Source organism: Anser brachyrhynchus (genome assembly GCF_964034855.1).
Source record: "Anser brachyrhynchus genome assembly, chromosome: 22".
NCBI lineage: Eukaryota > Metazoa > Chordata > Aves > Anseriformes > Anatidae > Anser > Anser brachyrhynchus.
In genome coordinates, this window is record NC_137715.1 from 2566659 (window position 1) to 2590778 (window position 24120).

At 55.9% G+C, this 24120-nt stretch overlaps 3 protein-coding genes and 1 long non-coding RNA gene across 14 annotated transcripts in view; 2 read left to right on the forward strand and 2 right to left on the reverse strand.

Annotated features, from left to right (window-relative positions):
• Positions 1-378: 378 nt before the first annotated feature.
• CWC25 (CWC25 spliceosome associated protein homolog) lies at positions 379-17872 on the reverse strand. Of its 10 annotated transcripts, none has more exons than XM_080565155.1 (14): positions 13235-13362; positions 10217-10343; positions 9569-9662; positions 8615-8763; positions 6886-7844; positions 6128-6300; positions 5659-5895; positions 4961-5030; positions 4327-4454; positions 4021-4090; positions 3340-3530; positions 2689-2769; positions 1941-2102; positions 379-1175 (listed from the first exon to the last, which is right to left on the reverse strand). In XM_080565155.1, the coding sequence occupies exons 5-14, from the start codon at positions 7240-7242 to the stop codon at positions 1061-1063; spliced, it is 1584 nt and encodes a 527-aa protein (XP_080421281.1). In that variant the 5' UTR covers positions 7243-7844; positions 8615-8763; positions 9569-9662; positions 10217-10343; positions 13235-13362; the 3' UTR covers positions 379-1060. The 10 variants fall into 10 exon arrangements, with proteins under 10 accessions (XP_080421281.1, XP_080421277.1, XP_080421286.1 ...); XM_080565151.1 differs by having other exon boundaries at positions 10161-10343; XM_080565160.1 differs by lacking the exons at positions 10217-10343; positions 13235-13362 and adding an exon at positions 16641-17872 and having other exon boundaries at positions 8615-8736.
• Positions 13305-21398, forward strand: LOC308181681. 2 transcript variants are annotated; one of them, XR_013941548.1, is made up of 2 exons: positions 13305-13422; positions 20971-21398. It is a non-coding gene; the product is annotated as an uncharacterized lncRNA (long non-coding RNA). The 2 variants fall into 2 exon arrangements; XR_013941549.1 differs by lacking the exon at positions 13305-13422 and adding an exon at positions 20441-20626.
• RPL23 (ribosomal protein L23) lies at positions 18013-20315 on the reverse strand. Its single transcript, XM_080565171.1, has 5 exons — positions 20218-20315; positions 19915-19998; positions 19562-19690; positions 18354-18467; positions 18013-18140 (listed from the first exon to the last, which is right to left on the reverse strand). Exons 1-5 carry the CDS (start codon positions 20228-20230, stop codon positions 18058-18060), a joined length of 423 nt encoding a protein of 140 aa, XP_080421297.1. The 5' UTR covers positions 20231-20315; the 3' UTR covers positions 18013-18057.
• Positions 21399-22624: 1226 nt separating the features above from the next.
• Positions 22625-24120, forward strand: part of LASP1 (LIM and SH3 protein 1) — a 30996-nt gene continuing 29500 nt past the window's right edge. Inside the window, exon 1 of the mRNA XM_080565169.1 lies at positions 22625-22781. Within this exon, the coding sequence (XP_080421295.1) occupies positions 22713-22781 (69 nt within the window). The 5' untranslated portion in view covers positions 22625-22712. The remainder of the gene's footprint in view (positions 22782-24120) is intronic.

Genomic DNA, 24120 nt, shown 5'->3' on the forward strand with positions numbered 1-24120 from the left:
GTCACCGGTTAGCCCCGGGCCGAGCGGAGCAGAACGCAGCGGACCGGAGCGGAGCGGGGCTGGGCTGCGGCGGGCGGCCTGCCGATGAGCCGCTGGAGGAGAAAGGACGCGTAGACAAAGGCCGCCCCCCCCCCCCCTCCCTCCCTCCCCGAGGTGGTCTCGCCCAGCTGGCGTGACGTCCCCGCCCGGGCCACGCCCCCCCTCGAGGAGATGGACCAATCAGCAGCGAGGCGCCTGGAATTATGAATGGGCCGCCGGCGACGTCACGGGACGCTGCGAAAAGGCGCCCCCGGTGTTGCCCCGCGCCGCCGTACGGCCCCGGCCCCCCCCCAGCGGCACGAGAAGGGGCTCGGCAGGAACGGCTCCGGCAGGAAGGGCTCGGCAGGAACGGTTCTATTTAACACGCAGTTCTTTGGTGCCGCGCACCCACACCTCGCCCGCACCCACCCCGAGCCCCCCGTGCGGCGCCAGCTCCGCTCCTCGCCGTCCCCTCCGGAGGCAACCCCCCGGGAGCGATCCCCCCCCCCCCCCCGGCCGGGGCTGTTTCACGCACCGGGCCCGCAGCAGCCTCCTCACCCGCACCGGGAGGGAGCGGAGCGGCGTGCTGCCCTGGGTGCTGCAGCGTTACCACGGACAGCGAGCTCGCGCGGGGACTGGGTGGGCTGCGGGGGCTGCCAGGAGCGGGGCTTTGCTCAGCCGAAGGAGCCTGCGCGCCCTGCCTGACGCGGAGCAGCTGCCGCCCCGCGGAGCCTGGCACTAAGGATCTACAGAAGGGTACCACGCGAGGTGGAGAGAACAGCAAGAGATCTGGCACTACTCTATGCAACACGAGGGCGCGCGGCTCCTCCAGCTGCGGCTTGTTGGCGAGGTCGTGGTCATCACGAAGGGGTTCGCAGGGCCAGAAGTTCAGAGCACCCCGCGGGCCGCAGCAGGGAAATCCAGCGCCTCTTTGGGAGACGGGAGCTGTCCCCGGAGAGAGCAGTGAACCTGTGCTGGAGGTCTCACCTCTAGGGATACGTGTCCGCTTAGCTCCTGCACAGGAGCAGAGGAAGAACAAGTTTCATCTCTGCATAAAGTTTTTTTCCAAGGCCGCAGGAGTTCTCTGAAGGGAGTGGATATTGCGTTTTACTCGGTCTTCTAGAGTGGAAGTAGACGCACTCTCTAGTTTTAAGCGACTGCAGAAAAAATAACGAATCAAAAAATTAGACTCTCTTTCCAAACGTAACACCATTTCTAGCAGGCTTTGTTATCCCCAAGTCATCCACCTAAATGAATCTAAAATAGAAAGCAGCAAATTGTTTCACATTAAAGTCTGCTCTGAAAGAACAGACTAGCTTTTACTTTGGCTTGTAACAAATTCAGTGCTTTATTTATCTGTGCTCAGAAACATACTTTCAGTAGTTTTCAAGTCTCCTCCATCTTCCAAATATAACTATTAGTTATAAAAGCATCTGTCACAGGGGAGTTGATTGCTTTCTGGGAAGCAAACGAGGGAAAAGCAACGTGTTCCTGAACCAAGGGTGGCATGCCACTACAATGGTCCACGTTGTTGTTGCGCACAGGTTTCAGTCCCACACGCCCCTGGCACACAAACTCCCAATGGATTTGCAGGACTAAAGCTGTTGCAAGCTCCTAAAAATAGACTTTTTTTTAACATCTGCTTGTGAAACACTAGGCATTTCTACAGGATGGAGAAAAATAACTAACCGCCAGTCTCCTGGTCTGAGTACTGAGACTAACACAGAAGTTTATGGTATTTTTGGGATTAAGAACAGAATTTGGAAAAGCTAGATGTCACTAGTTCTACTGCACAAGAAAGCACAGACAGATCTACGCCATAATCTGAGCATCTCAAACGCTGATTCCACCACCCACTCACTCCTGAGAAGATGTGGCCTGTATTTCCCCTGAATGAAAAAGCAGATAATAAAGACACTCACTGCAAGAACTTTCCATCTCGGGAGTCCAGCTTCTCCAGCTCTCGTTCCAGCTCCTCCTCTTTTCGGTGTTTCCTGAGGTTGTTTGCTCTCTCTTCTTCCCGCCACTTGGCATTTTCCATCATTTCCTGGCGTTTACGCTCCAGTTCCTCCGGAGAGATCTTTCTATATGTGCAGAAAACACCACTATAAATAAAAAGTACACTAGGCCACAACCCTCTCTTCCTTTCCATTCTTTATGAGTTATGACCCTCAAAATTAGAGCTGTTTAACATGGCTTTTCCTTTGGTACCCCATCAGCAAAGCTTGCAAGTTCAAGTCTAAATGTTCTGCTCTACCATGCCCCCAGGAAAGCCTGTTCTTCTCCTCTTTTCAGCATTCTCATTTTTAATTGACAGGTAAGGTGACGCTGTCAAGGTCACGTTTTCCTGATGACAGTAAAACAGAACGCTTCTAATTAACAGTCCGCAGGACAAAGGCTTTCTTCACATTACTGCCTTGCGAAGTGATGCGAGACACATGGCGAACCAGCAGCCACGTGAATCACTTTGGGAAGCTGTCCAAGGAGTTAACTAACACCCAAGCTCCAGAGCACTGAGCTGAGCACTTCATCACTCTCCGTCTGACTTTCTCGACATCTGATACAATCTATTTCAGACAGAGTAAAATTTGCTTCACAGATTACACCCAACTGTTTCGCCGTCTTTGGGGCAACCTCCCCCCAAAAGCACAGGGACAAGATTTTGCTTACCTTGTGTACCCTGGAACATGCTGTCGTCGATAGCTCTTTTTAGGGGAAGGGCTTCTAGCTCTTCCTTTCTCCTCTCGATTGCTGTGTTTGTAACACAAAAATACCTCTTTTTAGTACAGATGAATAAAACATACATTATTACACCTCTAAATGTTACCTGGATTTTTTGTACACATTCTGAAACTAAAATCTCTCCTGGAACTAAAGGACCGTTACCTGGCCACTTTGTAAACAAATTTTAATGGAAACTAATAGTGTATTGAGTCATATATTTTTAATCTGTTTTAATTATTTCATTAGCAAGCAATGAGTACTTGGTATCTGATTTTATCAGCGTTTAGTAGGGGTAATTCAGCAATTACAAGTACCTTCTAAAGGAAATTAGTAGTCCAAATTAAGTACAGTCATAAGCAATACCTAATGTGTGCACCCAGAAGGAGGGTGTCGCAAACGAACAGCACACTGTGAAAACAGGCCCCCTCCAGCTGCTAACTCGTGTTTCTGCACTCACGTACAGCTGTGCAGCTCCTGCCTTTACACCCAGAACTGAACACTGTGGCAGAAGGAGACTGAGTAACAGGGCTTTCGTTTCTCAGGAACCACCCCCACCAGCAGCCCTTGGTTTACGTTACCCGTGTCAGCCACACTCACTGTTTGCTGTGTCTAGACGGAGATCTCGATCCCCTGCACCCAGACTGTTCTGTGCTCTTCTTGCTCACACGTCTCTGCGGCGAGCGGGACTGGCTCCTGGACCTGGAGCGATCCCGGTGCTTGTGGGGGGCCCTCTCTTGGCCGGCAGCTGGGGAACTCCGAGACTTGTGGCTCAGGTCAGAGTCTCTAACCTGGAATGCAAAAGTGACCCTCAGGAGAGAGGTCCCGTGAGAGCATCACAGTGCTGGGAGGCTACAGAGGAGACCTCAGGTTAGACGAAGGGCAGGAGCCAGCAAACATTTTTGTAAACACTTATAATAATAAGTAAACACTTATCTCACTTCCTAGGCTCTTATTAAAGCCTGTACCTAAGAAGAGAGTTTAACTTACGGTGCATCATACAAGAAATTGTCATGACAATTAAGCACAGTATTTAAACAGATGTGTGACCCTGGTAAGAGAAAGTAAATAAATCCTAACTTGAGCTGAGAGAGAACAAAAGTCCTACCAGCATCTGAACAGCTCTGGTTTCAAGACTTAGATAGCTCCAAATTGAACTTTCTTAAATCATAATCCTCTTCTACTTGGTGGAACAGCCTCTTGCAACAAGCTGCCTAAACTCTTGCTCTTCCCTAACCCACGAATTTGCTGCTGAAAGCTGTGCGAAACACAGGTACTTACCTGTAAGCCGTATCCTGGGACTTTGGTAGGAGCAGGTTTCCAGGAGGAACTGTTCATCTTCTTCTGAGACCTAAAGAGAAAACAGAATAGTAGTTTTGAAGCAGATGAACTCAATAATATAACATTTTTTAAATTAAGATGTCATAAAAATAATGATACAAAAACAATGAAGTAACAATGCAGAAATGGTTAAGCAAATTAAGAGCATTAATCAGAAAGGTAAGACTTGCAGAGGATTAGAAAGGCAAGAAAAACAGCCAACTGAAACAGGACACGATATTTTTATTACAAAACCCTGAAACATACCTAGCTTTGCTTCGCTCCTCATCACTGCTGGCACTTTCACTGCTAGAACTGCGATGTCGATGTTTCTTGTGCTTCTTCTTCTTCTCTTTCTTCTTTTTTTTCTCTTTTTTATCCAAACTGTTTTGCAGCTATAAAGCAAAACGCTATCTCATTAGCAATAATTACTGTCCCTACACCCGTGCAGTCAGCATCACAAGGAAAGGGCAAAGTAACAGAGTTCTCTGTGGAGAGGCTCTTGGGACAAAAGATAAAGCTTTTAGCAAGGTCCTCTCTCAAAACTAGAGAGCTCAACGGAGTGTCAGCACGATACCAATTCACGCAAAATCCTGCATCTGCTATCACTCTGTGGTACTAAGTCAACAATTAATCACTAGCTGAAAAAGCACAGCTTAGGAGCAGGAAGAGAAAAATACGCCTGTATCCAAAAGGATGAGAAATTAGTTGTTGCCGACAGACTGATAGGGATCCTTGTCCTATTATACGGGGATTATACAAAGCTGAATTTATTCCGTTTTCCTACGAAAGTCAGTAAACAGAACTCAGCTCCTCCTCCTAAATATTAACTTGACCTATGAACCTGTCCTCAGTGCGTTCAGTGCTTTGAGTCTGTGAAGGAGTACTGAGAAACACCTACCAGTTCTTTGATTTTCTTCATTTTTACAGGATTATTCAAAACTTCTCTCTTCTTCTCCTCCTCTCTCTTCCTAAAACAGAGTAAAAGAAAATTAAACTAGTATTTGCAAGCAACTCAAAGTATATTTTCATGAAAGACCCCAAGCGCAACCTCTAAAAACATATAAAGCAGAAAAACAGGCAAGTTTGGTATATTCAGCAAAACAGGTCCAACTAAGATGAAGTCTGTCCTTTTCTTCTCCACGAGAGCACAACTAGTAGGGCAAACAAAAATTGTTTTGTTAACATCCATTGGGCTACAACGCTGTTAAACGGCTCAACTCTCAGAGCAGACCAGATATATTTACACGCATATAAGTGGGTGACCTAAGTTTGCAGAGATGAATCAAAGAAGAATGACAATCTTTGTTCAATTCAAGTTAGCAAAACTACTGAAAAGCAGCAAACTGACTCAAATTATTTGACATGTTGCTGTGTCTAGAAAACACAACCAAAAACCTGTTAGTCATGTAAGCAGCTGATGAACTCTCTGCAGCCAGGACTGCCACCTACAACGTAAAGCTCACAAACAAACAGAAGAAACTCTGAGGAACGAGCTTAACAGCAATCTTTATGTAAACGACTAAGATAGTTCTTATCAAGCTACTATCATGAATGCTTTGCCTGATCCACTACTGCTTTCATCCCCACATTTGGTACCTAATCATGAAGAGCGGATCCTCACGGATTTTGTTCGCCATGTCTAGAACAGAATTGGCACCAGACTTGGCAAAAATGGAGCCTGGGAGAAGTCCTGTCTCGTTGGAACAGCCCGCATCCTTGTCTTCTGTCTTCTCAAAGACGTATTTGTCCACGGGGCGACCCATCAGGTATTCCTCTCTGTTGACCATGCCCCCAGGACCCTGGTACATCCACTCCAACTTCTCTTCTCTTTTCCTGTTGCAAACAAGAGCGTTTTATTTTCTATTACAGAGCTCTAAAGGTAAAACTTTTACCTTCTAAAGGTAAAACTAAAAGGTAAAACTTAAAGCGCTGGCTTACGAAGGTGAGCAGAAAACTTTCCGCATCGTACACGTTAAAAACAGTGCTGAAAATACATCCCTCAGGGGCACCAGCAGGGCACAGAGCACCTCGGCAGGCAGCACCGGGCCCAGCGGCCGCTCCTCACCTGACGGTGCCCATGTCCTCGGCGTAGCGCTGCATCTCCTCGCGGGCCCGCTCCTCCTGCAGCTCCCGCTGCAGCTCCTCGATCTTCTTGCGCTCGGCCTCATGCTTCTGCTCGGCCTTCCACACCTTCTCCACATTGCGCAGGGTCTGCGGGTGCCAGCTCTTCTTCAGGTTCTGCAGGGAGCGACACCACAGGAGGGCCCTTACTCAGCGCCCCAGTAAGGGGCTGGGGAACGGCCTCGGGACCCTCCCGAGCGCGACGGGGCCCTAAGCCCGCACCCCGAGGCCCCGTCCCGACCCCCCGAGGCCCGGTGCCGGTACCCGGAGGCCCGGAGCCCACACCCCGAGGCCCGAGGCCCGGTGCCGGTACCGGAGTCCCGGGGCCGCCTCCAGGACCCCACGGGCCCGGAGCCCGCACCCCGAGGGCCCTTTCCCAGCCCCCCCCCGAGGCCCTGTCCCGATCCCTCGAGGACCCGGAGCCCACACCCCGAGGCCCGAGGCCCGGTGCCGGTACCGGAGGCCCGGGGCCGCCTCCCGGAGCCCACAGGCCCGGAGCCCGCACCCGAGGGCCCTTTCCCAGCCCCCCCCGAGGCCCTGTCCCGATCCCTCGAGGACCCGGGGCCCACACCCCGAGGCCCGGTGCCGGTGCCCGAGGCCTCCCCCCCCCAAGCCCGCCCCCCCCTCACCAGGTCGCCCCCCCCCATGGCGCCGCTCGCTCCGCGCTCCCCTCCCCGCCGGGCCCCGGCCGCCGCTCGTCACCGGGCCGTGACGCCGTTTGTCGACGTCACTTCCGCCGCGCCGCTGAGGGCAGCCGCCAAGATGGCGGAAGGAGGCGGCGGGGCAGGGCCTGGCCTGCCCGCAGCCGCAGCCCGTTCGCGTCACCGAGCCCCGGAGCCCCTGGGGCTGGGTCCGCCCGCGGGGGGCTTCGAACCGGGGACCTCCGGGCTCCCAGCCCGGCGCCCTGCCCCGGAGCCACGCGCGGCCCCGTAACGCGCGGCCCCGGCCGCTGGGGCGTGGCGCAGGGGGAGCGCGGCTGCCCGCGGGGCCGGAGGTGGCGGGTTCGAGCCCCTCGGGCGGCGGGAGTCGGCGCCTGGCTGCGTTAATCACGGCTTCCATAAAGCCGTGGTGCTCGCTGTTTATTTCAATTACTACTCAGGCAGGAAAAACTAGATCTGCATGGCCTCTGGTGCTTGTGTGTACGTGCGTTGTTCAGCAAAACCACAGGAGAAACAGGAACGTCAGACCTGGTGGTGTGGCGTAAAGCTGGCAGGAGGCTGGGTACCACACCGCTGCTTCCAGCTCCCTCTCTCCAGGTGGGATGGGGGAGAGAACCCGAAAGGGAAAAATACAAGAACTCATGGGTCGTAATAAAGGCAGTTTACTAGGTAAAGCACAAGCTGCACACACAAAGCAAAACAAGGAATGAATTCACCATTTCCCATCACCTGGCAGGCGTTCAGCCACTCCCAGTAGAGCACGGCTCATCATGCATGAAGGCATTTGCCTGCCCAAGAAACTCCAAATGTTGTCAGCCGCCTCCTTCTTTACCCCAGCTTTTATTGCCCGGCATCATACGGTACGGCGTATTTCTTTGGCCAGTGTGGGTCATCCATCTTGGTCTGTGTCCCCCTCCTGGCTTGTGCACTCCCAACCTTCTCCCAGCAGGGCAGCACGAGAAGAAAAGTCCTTGGTTCTGTGGAAGCTCTGCTTTGCAGCAACTAAAACATCAGTGTATTATCACCACTATTTTCATCAAAAATCCAAAACAGAGCACCATACAAGCCTTAACCAAGAAAATTAGTTCTCTCCCAACTGAAACCGTGACAGTTTGGCAAAAGAACTTGAAGTGACTTCTAAAACCTCTGGGGAATAAGAAGGTCTCTCCCTATTTTGTCTGTAAAGAAGAAAGGTTGGAAAAGGAGGTAAAGAGGGGGCACCTGGAGTTGAACCGGGGACCTCTTGATCTGCAGTCAAATGCTCTGCCACTGAGCTATACCCCCTGCAGCAACACCTGCACAAGGTGCTTTTAAAAGCAGTTACACACGCCCAGTGTCTGGCCACAGGTTAAGATTCATCACCCTGACAGCAGACAGGACAGGGCAATGGACGTCATTTCTGCAAAGAGTTACTACAGAAAATCCCAAACTTACACAAAAACAGCGCAGAGCAACTCAGAGCAGAAGCCCTGAGCTTTCCTGGGCAAAAGGCCGGCGGAAAAAGACATTTAAAGGAGGGGGCACCTGGAGTTGAACCAGGGACCTCTTGATCTGCAGTCAAATGCTCTGCCACTGAGCTATACCCCCCTGAAGCACCCCCTGCACAGAGGTATTTTACACCATTGTGCATGGAGCCCGGTGTCCATGTCCAGTGGTTAGAAGCTTTTAACTGACAGCCCCCCGGGCATGGTAATGTACGTAGCGTAATGGCAGCAGGGAGTCACTGTAAGAAATCAAGAACAACCACACACAGACAGCACAGAGCTACTCACGCAGTGCAGAAGCCCGGTACTTTCCTAGCAGGCAGGCACTGAGTGTCTCGAATATTGCAGCACAAAGACTTCAACACATAGGGCAAGCTCTTGAGACCTCAGGTGATGTGTCCATCTTCTTCCTGTGGGGAATTCTGGCAAAAGGCAGGCTGAAAAAGAGGGGGCACCTGGAGTTGAACCAGGGACCTCTTGATCTGCAGTCAAATGCTCTACCACTGAGCTATACCCCCTGCAGCACCACCTGCACAAGGTGCTTTTAAAAGCAGCTACACACGCCCAGTGTCTGACCATGGGTTAAGATCCATTAACTTGGCAGCAGCCTGGACGGAGTAATGTACATAATTTCTGCAAAGAGACACTACAGAGAATTACAAACTCACACAAAAACACACAGACAGCACAGAGGTACTTGGAGCAGAAGTCCTGACCTCTCCTAAGCAAAAGCCAAGTTGAAAAAGACAATAAAAAGAGGGGGCACCTGGAGTTGAACCAGGGACCTCTTGATCTGCAGTCAAATGCTCTGCCACTGAGCTATACCCCCCTGAATAACCACCTGCACAGAGGTATTTTACACCATTGTACATGGAGTACACAGCATCTGCCCACGGCTTAAGGTTCAGTAACTTGGCAGCTGCCTGGACAGGGTAATGGGCGTCATTTCTGCAAAGAGTTACTACGCAGAATTAGAAACTCACACAAAACACACAGACAGCACAGAGCTACTCAGAGCAGAAGTCCCAAACTTTCCCAGACCAAAAGCAGGCTGAAAAAAGACACCACAGAGGGGGCACCTGGAGTTGAACCAGGGACCTCTTGATCTGCAGTCAAATGCTCTGCCACTGAGCTATACCCCCTGTGCTAGACTCCTACAAGGCTGGAAATTTTCTGGTCATTCCGAACAACCCCAGCACACCAACAAATTACTCCCGGCACAAAAAACACGGACGGAAATACCTCTCTGCTCACAACCTCCACGGTGCTGGTCCTCTTCTCTTGTCAATCTTCTTCTTGATGCCAGGCTACCACCACGTCTGCCAGAGGACGTTCCCTGCAGGCAAACAGTTCAGGGGAAAGCAGTCAGCTGAGAAGCCCCAGATGGACCTTTTGGGGACAAAAAGGGGAAAAAGGGAGGGGGCACCCGGATTTGAACCGGGGACCTCTTGATCTGCAGTCAAATGCTCTACGCCTGAGCTATACCCCCACCTGGCCAACACCTGCCCAGGAAGCTCTTTGTGGCCGCTCACGGGGCAGCTCTGCCGCATTCCAGAGCCTGCGCTCACAGCACCTGCAGCACGGCTCCCGCAGGACCTCCCTCTCCTTGGGCTCCCCCAGGACCTCCCTCTCCTTGGGCTCCCGCAGGACCTCCCTCTCCTTGGGCTCCCGCAGGACCTCCCTCTCCGGGGCCTCCTCCCGGCCTCGCCAGCCCCAGGCCTCGCACCGCGCCTGCTCACGGGCTCCTGGGGGACGCGCCAACCGCTTCCCACCTTGCTTTCTCTCACAGCACCCCGTGGTGGAGTGGCAAAACAGAACGCTCGGAAACACCCACCTCAGAGCCGTGCCGCTGTTTGCTCAGGGCCTGCCCTGCCAGCAGAGCACACAAACCTCGCCGGGAGCAGCTCTTGCGCTGCCCGCGGCCTCGCTGCCTTCCCCTGCCGACGGGCCGGAGGCTGCAGCAAAGGGAACCGCCAACACCCAGAGGCTTTCCTCCAACTTCCAGCCGTGCCGTGCCCTGCGAGGATGAGAGCAAACGTTTTAGCATCAGACAGACGTCAAAGGCTTCAGCTTCAGGTAAAAAAAATCCTTGCCAGAAGTAGCGAGCCACAACTAGGGAGCGCCGGGGCATGTAATTAACTTAATGAAGTGAAGGGATAATGAATTATAAGTGGGGATAACGAGCTATAGGTGTGGATAACGAGCTATAAGCATCTCCCACCCCAGCCTGCTTATGCAGGGGTCGCAGCCCCGTGCCCAGCCCACCTCACACCGCCGCCCGTTACAGGCCGGGCCCCACCAGCGCCGCACCAGACCCCGGTGCCAGGCAGACCCCACCCGACCGCGGCTCCCGGGGCAGGCGGGCAGCGGCTGCCAGTAACGGGGCCCAGGGCAGGGGTACCGCCAGGCCCGCGGGTGCCCCCGGTGCGCATCGCCCCCGGCCCCGCCACCGGCCCGGCCTCCATCGCCGCTCGTCGCTGAGGCCTGGCGCCGTTTGACGACGTCGCTTCCGCCGCGCCGCTGAGGGCAGCCGCCAAGCCGAGCCCTAAGCGGGACCCCAGGCAGCACGGACGGGGCCTCCTTCCGCCCTTAAAATGTGCTCCCAACGGGAGCCTTTGGGTACGCCTCAGCTGCCCGGGGCAGCCTATACGAAGCCTCACACGCGACAGGACGCTGCGTCTTCTCTCTTACCAAACAAACCTCATTGTATCCATAACGGTACCACGACACCTAAACCTGACCCTAACACTAATCCCTACTCTAACCAGAACCCTATCCCGAACCCTAACCCTAACGCTAACCCTAACCCTAAACCTAACCCTAATGATACTACACCTAACCCTAAACCTAAACTTAACCTTAACCCTAAGCTAACACTAACCCAAACCCTAACGACACTACACCCTATCATAAACCAAACCCTAACCCTAACCCTAATGACCCTACACCAAACCCTAAACCTAACTTTAACCCTAACCCTAACCATAACTCTAACCCTAACTCTAACCTTAATCCTAGACCTAACCCTAACGACCCTACACCCAATTCTAAACCTAAACTTAACCGCAACCCTAACCCTAACCCGAACCCAAACCCTAATCCTAACCCTAACCCTAATGACCACACACCTAACCATAACCTAAACTTAACCCCAACCCTAAGCTAACACTAACCCTAACCCTAACGACACTACACCCTATCATAAACTTAACCCTAACACTAGCCCTCACCCTAGTGACCCTAACAGTAACCCTAGCCCTAACCACCCTACACCAAACCCTAAACCTAACCTTAACGCTAACCCAAACCGCAATGGCAGAGCTAACCCTAACCCTAAGCCTAACACTAACCCTAAACCTATTCCTAGTCCTAGCCCTAACCCTAACCCCAATGACCCTACACATACCCCTAACCCTAACCTTTACCCTAGCCCTAGCCCCAACCCTAATGAACCTACACCAAACCTTAACCCTAACCCCTACCCTAATAACCCTACACCCAAACTGAAACCTGAACTTAACCCCAACCCTAATCCTAACCAGAACCCTAACACAAACCCTAACCCTAATGACCCCAACCCTATCCCTAACCCTAACCTTAACCCTAACCGTAACCCTAACGACCCTAATCCTGACCCTAAACCTAACCTTAAAACAAATGGAGTCTCCCCTGTGGAGCTAACCCTAACCCTAACCCTAACCCTACCCCTAACCCTATCCTTAACCCTTACCCTAACGACCTTAACCCTAACCCTAATCCTAGGCACTGGGCTTCATTTCTGGACGTGGCAATGGAGTTAATTGCTGCAAAGAGATACAGAGAGCTACAAACACACAGAGCACACGGACAGCACAGAGCTACTCCCAGCAGAAGTCCCAGACTTTCCCAGACCAAAAGCAGGCTAAAAAAAGACACCGCAGAGGGGGCACCTGGAGTTGAACCGGGGACCTCTTGATCTGCAGTCAAATGCTCTGCCACTGAGCTATACCCCCTTTGGGGCAGCAGCCAGAACGGTGCAGGAAAAAAAAATACAGACAGCTCAGATTTTATGTCCACTGGGGAGATTGTTTTTTTTATTTGACAGGCTCCTTTGCATTAAAATGTACACGCCAAAGTGTATTCAGAGAATCAGTACAGGAGACAAAGTGTGGAACCACTGCAGCCTCTTGGCTGATCAAAACAATGACTCCTACAGCCCAGGAACTGGCATCGTCCCTTTGCCTAGTCACTGACATGCACACGAATTTGGCCGTGCGTTTTTACATTAACGCTCTGTCTTGGGTTTGGTTCAGAGAGCAGCCCTTCGGCCATGCAGCAGCACACAGGATCTAAAAGTGAGGCACGCGCCTCGTACATTTTCCTGAGAAAAGCACAATTGCAAGGGGGCACCTGGAGTTGAACCAGGGACCTCTTGATCTGCAGTCAAATGCTCTGCCACTGAGCTATACCCCCTGCAGCAGGGCCTGCACAAGGTGCTTTTAAAAGCAGCTACACACACCCAGTGTCTGACCAGAGACTAAGATTCATCACCCTGACAGCAGCCTGGACAGGGCAATGGATGTCATTTCTGCAAAGAGTTACTACAGGAAATCCCAAACTTACACAAAAACAGCGCAGAGCAACTCAGAGCAAAAGCCCTGAGCTTTCCTGGGCAAAAGGCCGGCTGAAAAAGACATTTAAGGGAGGGGGCACCTGGAGTTGAACCAGGGACCTCTTGATCTGCAGTCAAATGCTCTGCCACTGAGCTATACCCCCTGCGGTGAGGCCTGCACAAGGTGCTTTTAAAAGCAGTTACACGCAGAGCCCAGCGTCTGACCACGGGTTCGGACTCATCACGCTGAGAGCAGCCCGGACAGGGCAACGGACGTAATTCCTGCAGGGAGTTACCACAGAAAATCCCAAACTTACACAAATTCAGCCGCGCCGCCGCTCCCTGACGTCACTTCCGGCGCGCCGCTGAGGGCAGCCGCCAAGATGGCGGAAGGAGGCGGCGGAGCAAGGTGCGGCCCGGCCCGGCTCCCCCCGCCCTCCGCGGCTCCCGTTCCCCCTGGGAGGAAACCCAAAATCTTTTAGAGCAGCACCGCGAAGGGCCGCAGGTAAAGGAGCGCGCCCCAGCGAGCCGGGCGCACGGGGCCTGCCCGCAGCCGCAGCCCGTTCGCGTCACCGAGCCGCGGAGCCCCTGGGGCTGGGTCCGCCCGCGGGGGGCTTCGAACCGGGGACCTGCGGGCTCCCAGCCCGGCGCCCTGCCCCGGAGCCACGCGCGGCCCCGTAACGCGCGGCCCCGGCCGCTGGGGCGTGGCGCAGGGGGAGCGCGGCTGCCCGCGGGGCCGGAGGTGGCGGGTTCGAGCCCCTCGGGGGGCGGGAGTCGGCGCCTGGCTGTGGCTGTACCCTTGTGGGATCAGCCCCGGGCTGACTCCTGCAGCGCCTGCCCCAGCTGCCTGCACCTAACACCTCAGTCGAGGTCCAGTTTTCTAGAACGACACTGTGGTTAGTGTTTACTCCCCGAGTGTTTACTCCATCCTTAATGGCAGTTACTCAGACAGGAAAAACTGGAATTGCACCCCACCTGTGCACAACCACGTTGTTAGCTCTTACATGCGTTGTTCAGCAAAAACAAAGGGAAAAACGTCACGGTTTTCTTCCTGGCAAAAGAACATCGAGTGATTTCTAAAATGAGAAGCATAAGAAGGTCTCTCCCTATTCTGTCTGTAAAGAAGAAAGGTTGGAAAAGGAGGTAAAGAGGGGGCACCTGGAGTTGAACCAGGGACCTCTTGATCTGCAGTCAAATGCTCTGCCACTGAGCTATACCCCCTTCCATTAATACCCTTCCGAGGAGCAGAAAAAAAGGAGCTGATTCCGTGGCACGGGGACTACAAGTACACCTTTGCTTTCTCACAGACAAGGGTATTGATTTTGGCCACATATTTTCTGGTAGTTGCTCAGTGTCTTAAATATGGAAGTTCAGAGACCAGTCCTCTGGGCAAGGCAGAAACACACAGGTTCTAAAAGTGGGGGATTCATCTCATTTTTTCCTTTAAAAGAAAAAAAAAATCACAACCTTAAGGGGGCACCTGGAGTTGAACCAGGGACCTCTTGATCTGCAGTCAAATGCTCTGCCACTGAGCTATACCCCCTTGTAATAACACCCTCACAGAGGTGACTTTAAAAGCACTCACACCTGGAGCCCAGTGTCTGACCATGGGTTAAGATTCATTAATTTGGCAGCTGCCTGGACTGGGTCACGGACATAAAGTCTGCAAAGAGTTACTGCAGAGAATTACATCCTCACGCAAAACCACAGAGACTGTGCAGAGCTACTCAGAGCAGAAACCCTGAACTTTCCCAGGCAAAAGGCCGACTGAAAAAGACATTTAAAAGAGGGGGCAGACTGAAAAAGACATTTTAAAGGAGGGGGCACCTGGAGTTGAACCAGGGACCTCTTGATCTGCAGTCAAATGCTCTGCCACTGAGCTATACCCCCTTGCTTTCCCAGTTGGACAAGGAGCAGAAAAAAGCACAAATACAGAGCCCTGTATAGTTTCTCTACTGGTTATGCTTTTTGATACGTCAGGCTCCTCTGCATCTTAACATACCCGATAAAGCGAGGTCAGTCAGAATCACAGACGAGCGCACGGCGTACATACTTACACCGCCCAGAGCCGCCGCGGTTTCCTCGCTGATCAAAATGACGACTCCCAGGGTTCAGCAGCTACCAGCCTTCGCTTAGTCACCACCAAGGAGAGGGATTTAGGCCACACATCTTTAGGTGAACGCTGAGTGCCTTGAATATGCAAGTTCAGAGACCAGCCCTTTGGGCAAAGCACAAGGAATTTAAAGGTGATGAAAATACGGGTTTTTTTCTTGGAAAAAAAAGGGGGCACCTGGAGTTGAACCAGGGACCTCTTGATCTGCAGTCAAATGCTCTGCCACTGAGCTATACCCCCTCCTTGCAAGGGAGTGTACACACAAATAAAACAGCAGTTTAAAACAAGTTCTTCCTCTATTTTTCTACCTGCCCTCAGTAGGAATCTAGTGCAGCAAATCCTGCTGTGGAAGATTTTATTCCAAGCTTAAAACATCACAGGGGCCAAGATACCGAGACCCCAGCCTCCCTTGGAGGACACGCTCTCTGGTTCTCTTCATTCCCTACCAGACAACCTTCCCAATCCCTCTCCAGTGACACCTGCTTCCTCTTCTAATTTTGCTCTGTTTTGGTTTACTACTCTGCAACTTAGTGGAGAGAAGCACTGCCTCATGGTTTTTAAATTTGGCCACCATTTCTAAGTCTTCTGGTGATGTGAAAAACGAGAGGAAGCTGAGCTCCTCTCCGAGGCCAGGGAGGAAGACCTCGTGTTAGACGGAGCCCTCCAAAGATCAGAAAAATCCATACTGGAAAGACGGTTCCAGAAATGCCTCCTAAATTGAGGCATTTTCCAACATTCTGAGAAGATGAAACTGCAAACCTTTATTGTTATAGTTCTTGTGACCCCTTAAAAGCTCTAGAGAGAGGGGACACCCCCCCAGGGGGCACCCGGAGTTGAACCGGGGACCTCTTGATCTGCAGTCAAATGCTCTACCACTGAGCTATACCCCCTGTGCCAGCCCCCTCCTGGATGGGATTTTTCTGCTAATTCCAAACAATCCCAGCACACCTTGGCAAGGTACTCCCAGCACAAAAAGCACCGCTCAAGGCTGTGCTCATCTCTCTACTCACAACCTCCGTGGTGCCGCTCCTCTTCGTGGCAATCTTCTTGGTGCCTGGCTACCTCCGCATCTGCCAGAGGACGTTCCCTGCAGAGAGCTCGGGGGAAAGCAGTCAGCTGAGAAGCCCCAGATGGACCTTTTGGGGACAAAAAGGGGAAAAAGGGAGGGGGCACCCGGATTTGAACCGGGGACCTCTTGATCTGCAGTCAAATGCTCTACCCCTGAGCTATACCCCCACCTGGCCAACACCTGCCCGGGAAGCTCCTTGTGGCCGCTGACGGGGCAGCTCTGCCGCATTCCAGAGCCTGCGTTCACAGCACCTGCAGCACGGCTCCCGCAGGACCTCCCTCTCCTTGGGCTCCCGCAGGACCTCCCTCTCCTTGGGCTCCCCCAGGGCTTCCCTCTCCGGGGCCTCCTCCCGGCCTCGCCAGCCCCAGGCCTCGCACCCCGCCTGCTCACGGGCTCCTGGGGGACGCGCCAACCGCTTCCCACCTTGCTTTCTCTCACAGCACCCCGTGGTGGAGTGGCAAAACAGAACACTCGGAAACACCCACCTCAGAGCCGTGCCGCTGTTTGCTCAGGGCCTGCCCTGCCAGCAGAGCACACAAACCTCGCCGGGAGCAGCTCCTGCGCTGCCCGCGGCCTCGCTGCCTTCCCCTGCCGACGGGCCGGAGGCTGCAGCAAAGGGGAACGCCAACACCCAGAGGCTTTCCTCCAACTTCCAGCCGTGCCGTGTCCTACCTAGGAAAAAGTCTTCATAAATCAAAGACGTACCACGAGCTGCTGAAAGACAGATCAAGACAGAACGCTTTTATTCTAGTGCTTGTTTCTTACTCGTAAGCAGGTGCCTGCTCCTCTCCCCACGGCCTCACAAACAGCTCCATCACCACTGAGGGACTGGAAGGTGGTCGCTCCCCAAGGGGTGTTGCAGCAATTCCCCCAGCAGCTGCCGGACCTTCCAGGGTTTCGGGTCTGCTAGGAAGCCCCGACTGCTCACCCGCTCTGTGGAACAGCCTGGAGAAGAGACAGTCGCCCTCGGTCCACCCGAGTCCCTTTCCCAGTTTCCCCTCCCCAGCTGCTGCTGGTGCACAGCTCGTGCTGAATCCAGCAAAAAGTCTAAAAAACTACTTCTAGGCCACAAGGTGTCGGCCTGAACACCACAGAACCGCAGGCAGCTGCTTGGAAACATCCAGGCTCCTTTTTTCTCTGTTTCTCAAGCAAAGCATTTAGCTCCAGAAATGCATTCACAGCTCTTCTTCAGCTAGAGAACGTCACAGGCAATTTCACATTGCTTGGGGAGCTCTTACAGCATCTGGGGCAGGCAACACCCTGCAGCTGATCGTGACGCCTCTCAGGCGATTTGAAGGTTCAGGCCACCCCCTGTACTCGCAGCTCGCAGCCGGCGCCCCCCTGCCTGTTTCACCACTGCTCGAGGTTTTGAGGCACAGACTGCAGCCACCCCCTCAGCTGACAGCAGTGGGCTCGATGTGTCCTTGCGGTGTCTTCAGCAAGGTCTGAGAAAGCCTTTTTTAGCCGGCTGTACAGAACAAACTCTGCAAGTTTAATCCGAGCCAGCTCAGGCAAGAGTTTTCCCCGCACAGAATCAGACTTTAGTAAAATTGCCCATTCTGGAAGAAAATTTCTTACGCTTGAGAGCCCCTGTACAAACGGTTTTTGTAGAACAGTTTTCAAAAGGACCTCTCAGTTTTTATCCGTGTTGGATGAATTCAGTCGGCGCTGGGAAGATCTGTCCTTCCAGGGCAAGCACCCTCCAGATGCAGGAGCCCCAGTACGCAGGAACTCGCCTCGCAGAGGCTGGTCACTGGATCTTAACCACCAGGCCCCCTCTCCCGCTGCTGGGCCTGCCTGCATACAAAGATCTGGAAAACGTTTCCCAGACCTGAAATAATATCTTCATTTTAACACCGTCATGCCTAGCAGAGGAGTGTAGTTCAAGCTTAACAATGGCAAGAAAGACACTATTTGGTACAAGTACTTTTATTTCATCTCTGCAAGAACGAGCACGTTTACGCAATGCTTCCTGCATTGGAGGCTATCCTGGGCCACAGATCTGCACACTCCTTAGCCACAGGGCCTGTGATCGCAGAACCTGGCGAAGAGAAGAACAAGACAGCGCGTTAGAGAGCCGTGCAGGTGTGACGGTACACAGCCACATCTTGCACAAACAGCAGGTCAGCCTGGCTGCACACTCAAGTCTGAGGAGAATCCGGAACCTTCTGCCCAGGCTGGCCGAGCTCTCCAACAGGTACTGCCCGCCACCCCGCTCCGCCGCTGCCCGGTGCAGGAAGGCTCCCGTCCGTACCTTTCATTTCCCCTTTATTGTTTACTATTACTCCTGCGTTGTCCTCGAAGTACAGGAATACTCCATCTTTTCTTCTGTACGATTTCCGCTGCCGGATTACCACCGCTGGGTGCACTGCAAAGGGAAACGGGCAGCTCAGTATCCTCAGCATCCGGCTCAGCAGCGGACACCCCAGAGGAGCAATTCTGCTGCGGCATTTAACCCAACACACCTCTCGTCTGTGCTACTTCACTAGGGAGCTGAATTGCGTGCTGGGGCCGCAGTTCCAACGCAGGCCATGCGTTCCGCAGGGCTGACAGCTAAGTCACCTTACTCTCAGCTTTTCAGCACTCGCATCACAGAACGTATTAAGTTTCTTCAGCAACTCCTGGGATCACAACACCCCCTGGCATCACACTGGCAAGGCAGGACTGATGCTCACGGAGTAAAAGTTTACCCTGACAGCAATTTTTTTTAACCACCCTTATAAGAGGTAGCATTTTTTCCACTCCTACCAGTTCTGATTAACTGCAACAATTGCACATTTACAGAATTTGAAAAATCTAATATGAACTTCACGTCTTTAATAACGGAGAACTCTGTCAACTCATTACTGGCTACACTGCAATGAAGCTTCAAGTTCCTCTAGAGACACGGGTGTAAATATAAGGGTTTTATTCATACCTCAGGTACAAGAGAAGAAAGTGTCAGCTGCCATCGTGTCTCACATTCTATAGCATGTGGTGCTTTCCTTGGTTCTAAGGGAAACTATCTTGAAGGCAAGAGTACGCTTAAAGCTGACAACTAGATTTCTACTCACAAAAGTCACTGTTTATTCCTAAATCTGTCAATTTACAAGACAACACTCAGCAAGAACCCCTTCCTTCCCCTCCACAACAGCAGCAATCTCCCAGAGCTTGTCACACCACTGATTGAAATGAACAGCACGAGCTGCCACTTCACCCAAAAGCGATGCTTTTCTCTGCCCTTCCACGACAACTCACTGAGCCACTGGACGCAGACCCAACAAGTGCTTTTTAGAAGGGTGGAGCGAGCGCCCTGGACAGCAGGCGCCTGCCTCCTGCAGTGGTGCAAGGCAGGACTCTCGGTGCCCTTGAGGGGAAGGCCTGCAGCCCCCTGCTCACAGGGACGCCTCTCAGAGGAGCAGCCGTGCTGCAGGTCAGGTTGAGAAGCGCTCCGCAGGCACAGCCACCCCTCTCCACACTCACCTTTCTTTCTCAGCTCTGGCTTGCCTTTTTTGACAGTTGCCATGACCATGTCACCCACGCCGGCCGCTGGCAGCCTGTTCAGGCGCCCCTTGATGCCCTTTACGGAGATGATGTACAGGTTCTTGGCGCCTGCGGAGGGAAAGGCTCAGCATTAACCAGCCTGCACCGCGACACGCCTCCCCTACAGGACCCTACCAAAAAACCCACTGAAGCTCACAGCACCAGCTGCTGCTCCACCCCAAAGCGCTGCCATCGCCGCGCCCTCCTACAGGGGCTCAGCAAGGCACAGACCCCCCGTTCCGGGCCCACGCAGCCACCCCCCGCCCCAGCTGCGGGCCCAGGGCCCGGCTCACCCGTGTTGTCCGCGCAGTTGATGACGGCGCCCACGGGCAGGCCGAGGGAGATGCGGAACTTGGCTCCGGAGGAACCGCCGCGTCCTGCGGGCAGAGAACAGGCGTGAGGCCGCCGCGGCCTGCGCGGGGCCGCCGGGGCTCAGGCACCGGCTGCGGCCTCCGGGCCCCGAGCTCCCGGCCGGATCCCAGGGCTCAGAGGCGCTCCGGGCTCCCCCCGGCCCGGCACCAGCCCCGGAGGCGGCGGCCGGGGCCGGATGGGGCCGGATGGCGGCGGATAGGGCCCAGGCCCGGTGCCCGCCTCACCTCGCTTCGACATCTCGGCGCCGGAAGAGAAGGAGGCGCGCGGGGCACGCCGGGATATGGGGCAGCACCGCCCCCCCCCCTTCCGGCGCGGCCGGTATCACGTGGCGGGGATGTCACGTGGCGAGGGGATATCACGTGCAGGGAGCGGCACGTGGCGCCCCCTGCAGGCGGCGGGCGGGGGCGCAGCGCCGGTACCGGGAGCACCGGGCGGGGGGGGGCAGGGAGCGGGGGGGCACGGCCCCCTTCGGGCTCCCCACGCGTGCCGCGGGCGGGTCCCCCCCCCGCCCTGGGGTGCCCCGTGGACACCGGGAAAGGCTTCCGACCGGGCCCTGGCGGTTCAGTTTGGGGTGAAAATCCACGGTTTTGGGGTTTTGTTCTCGGAAAGGGAAGAGGAGTAAAGGATTCGAAGGTATGAGGGGCCAAAAATACATAAAAAAATAAAAGAGAGATAGAGAAAAAAAGAGGGGGCACCCGGATTTGAACCGGGGACCTCTTGATCTGCAGTCAAATGCTCTGCCACTGAGCTATACCCCCTGCCCTGCAGCACCCCCTCTGCACCCCTTTACCCGTGGCGCTGGGGGGGGTGTGGGGGGGGACACGACTCGGCCTCTTGTGGGTTTTACCCCCGCGGGACTTTTCCAGCCCCGGCAGCTTGACAAAAGCCGGCGTCATTCTCCCGCAGCATGACGGAGCCTTTTGCCCGGAGGCGACGTACGATCGGTTTGCTCAGGGGGCCTCCGGGTTTACTTGCAGGGAGGCATAGACGCTGCTCGCGGTGCTCCGTCGACCCCGAACGCTGTGCAGGGCTGGGGACGCAGCCCGATGGCTTGAAACCAAACGACGGGGAATAACGGCGGCAAGTGCAGAAGTACGGGGTTTAACGGCCGTAAATTGAACTGCTGGCGGTAAACGCCCGGTTTGCAGCTGATGAGGGAAGTACAAAAGCATTGCCCGGAGTAACAGCGCAAACGTCCTGCTCCGCTCTGTTTTCCAGGACATCTTCCGCGAGTGGGGTCCCGAAAGGCCATCGGCTCTCACCCATCACCGGACCCATCAGGAGAGGAGCGCGGGCCAAACCGCGGGGCGAGCTGACTGCGTGGGGCCAGGCCGAGTGTGCCAGACGCAAGATGCAGCTCCGGAAAAAAAAATAAAGCAAGCCGTAGGTGGGACGGCACCCGGCAGAGCCGTGTCCTCGGCTGCCCCGGGGAAGCAGCAGCTCCGCCGCGTGTAGGGGTGAGGCTGAATCGTGGCGTACGGGGAGCGTGCCCTCCCGAAACCCTCGGGCGACGAACGGGCTCTGTCACCCAGCAGCATCTCCTGAGCCAAGAGAGCAAAAAGCACCCACGAGGACATCCCAGAGAGCTGGGTGCGCAGGAAAGCGTGCCTTATTTTAAGGCAAAAGGGCCCAGGAAAGGGGTGGGAGGCTGGCTGGTGGGGGTGGGAAGTGCCGGGTGAGGTACCAGGAAGGGAAGGCGTGGGCGCCCTGCGAGAGGATCAGATAAGCTGCTTTTAAACGAAGGAAACCAGTTTGAAGCCGCATCCTGAAACGAAGAAGGGGGAAGAGAGCCGAGCGCAGCCTCGTTTGGTGTGGGCGTGCGTCATTAAAGGACTCCTGGCTTTGCGAGGCTCCTTCTTTTGCGACAGGCTCTGGGCTGGGATAACGCCGGGGGACCCGGGGCGCAGCTGCCCCCGGGTGGGAGCAGCGACAGGAGCGGTGGCGGCGTCCTGCCCGCGGCCTCCGCGCCGTGGGGTCCGGATCCAGCGCCGCCGGCCCGACCCCGAGCGCAGCGCTGCGAAGCTGCCGCCCTGCGCACGCGGGAGGCACCCACGGGGGCCGGGGCCGCGCGTCTGCGCCCTGCGGGCTGCGCGTTCCCGCTGCGTCTCGAAACAGCGTGGGGGGAAAACACGCGTGGGAGTGGGGAAAAAATAAAATAAAATTGTTCTTGGAGGGGGCACCCGGATTTGAACCAGGGACCTCTTGATCTGCAGTCAAATGCTCTACCACTGAGCTATACCCCCCGGCTGCCGCTGCGCCCGCCCCGCGCGCTCTAAGTGCGCGCCGCGGCCCCACGCGTGGGCGAGGCGGGACCGGGGGGGGGCTCGGCTGGGGTCCCGGGGGGGGGGGGGCTGCGGGCAGGGGCAAAGGGGCCGCGCGTGGGCGGCCGCGCGAAGGGGCCGCGCGTGCACACGTGGGCGGCCGTGCACCGCGCGCGTGCACGCGGGGAGGGCCGCCGCGAGCACGCGCGCGCGGGCGGGAGCCCCCCTCGGGGTGGGGGGGGGGGGGGTGGGGGGGCGGCGCGCGTGCAAGGGCACGTGTGTGTGCGTGCGCGCGCGGAGGGCGGGGGGGCGCGCGTGGGTGGGCGCGCGCCGCCGCTCCGCCCCCCCCTCCCCGAAACCCCTCCCCTGCCCCCCCCCCCCCGGTTCCCCCCCCCCCCCTTATTTAGCGGCGCGGGGCGCGGGCGGCGGCCCAGAGGCGGCGGCGGCGGAGCCCGGCCATGAACCCCAACTGCGCCCGCTGCGGGAAGATCGTGTACCCCACCGAGAAGGTCAACTGCCTCGACAAGGTGGGTGCGGGGGGGGGGCACCCGCCCGGCCACGCTCCGCGCTGGGCGCCCCCGGGGCTCCCGGTGCCGCCGCCCGCACCGGGGGGTGCTGCGGGGGGGGGGGGACCGGGACCGGGACCGGGATCGGGGGGGTCGGGGGCGCGGGACCGGGACCGGCCGGCTGGGGAGCGGCGGCGAGCGCTGCCCCCGGCAGCCGCATCTGGTTCGCGTTACCGCGGGTTTTGTTGATTTTTTTTTATTATTTTTTGTTTTAATTATTATCTTTTTTAAGTCTCCGGTTCCCCCCGCTGCCTCCCGGCTCCGGGTTCTCGCCTTGGGAGCTGCCCGGCGGAGCGCGGTGCTCCCGGTTCTCTGGGGGGGGGGGGTGCTTTAACCGAAATAAACCCCGGGGCAGCCTCTCGGGTGCTGTCGGGGTCTGGCCTCAGGCGAGGAGGAGGAGGAGGAGGAAGAGGAGGTGGTCGTGCCTCGATCCCTCGCTGTCCTCTGGCTGCTGCCGGGGCTCCGTGCCCCCCCGGGACCCCCCAGAGCCGACCCCTCCCGGCGAGCGGAGCTGCCCCCCTCCTCCTCCTCCTCCTCCTCCTGCCCCAGGCTTCTGGGACCATCCGTGCGGGGACTAAAAAAAGTAACTCCAAGAATGCAAAGATCTCAGCAGCGACATTCCTGAGCTCCGGCAGACCCTATTGCTCGCATTTTTAGCGGGTGATGTTTCCTCCTTGGGCCGGCGATGGCTCCGTGCTCAGCTCTCAGCCCGGCGGCCCGGGGAGCCTCCCGTTCGTGCGGAGCGGCGAAGCGCCGCTGTCTGCCGGCCTCCCGTCGCCCCGGGGGCTCTGAACTGGGGGTAACTGGAAGGGAAGGGGGCTGGCGCGTCGCTTCTTCCTGTGCAGGCAGCCTCTGGCTTCTGTGCTACTTCTGAGCTGGCGATTGTGCGCTGCCATGAAGGCATGAGTAATGTGCATCCTCGCACCACGTATGCTAGCTCTTTGGGAGCAAGCCGACAGCTGCAGCGGTCATCCTGTGCTTCTGGGGCCTTGCTGCGTGTCTCTGCTCCAAGTCACCTCGGACGTACAGCACCCCCTAACAAAGCAGCTCCCCCAGCAAGCTCCCCGTTAATCCTTCCTGGGGCCCCTGGCTGCTGAGGCAGGGCTGGAGGAGCCCGGCCACCTCCCGTAGGAGCACAGGATAAGCAGTTTTATCAGCGTGGATGTCCCCCTGCTTCGCTCTGCCCCGAGCAAAGTCTAAAGGGCAGCTCTGGGGCTGTTTGCACAAGGCTGGAGTTGGACCGAAGGCAGCAGCCGCGAAGGGCTCCTGGGAGGAGAGGTGTGCGAGGCTTGCACGGAAG

Coding starts and splice junctions, on each gene's coding strand:
- CWC25 (XM_080565160.1), bottom strand. CDS start 7,242: ATGGAAGCCGTGATTAACGCAGCCAGGCGCCGACTCCCGCCGCCCGAG. Junction 5,896..6,127: donor GAGGACATGGGCACCGTCAG/GTGAGGAGCGGC, acceptor TGTTTGCAACAG/GAAAAGAGAAGAGAAGTTGG. Junction 3,531..4,020: donor TCCCAGGATACGGCTTACAG/GTAAGTACCTGT, acceptor TTTGCATTCCAG/GTTAGAGACTCTGACCTGAG.
- RPL23 (XM_080565171.1), bottom strand. Junction 18,468..19,561: donor GCCAGAGCTGAGAAAGAAAG/GTGAGTGTGGAG, acceptor TTCCCTTTGCAG/TGCACCCAGCGGTGGTAATC. Junction 18,141..18,353: donor CAATAAAGGGGAAATGAAAG/GTACGGACGGGA, acceptor TCTCTTCGCCAG/GTTCTGCGATCACAGGCCCT.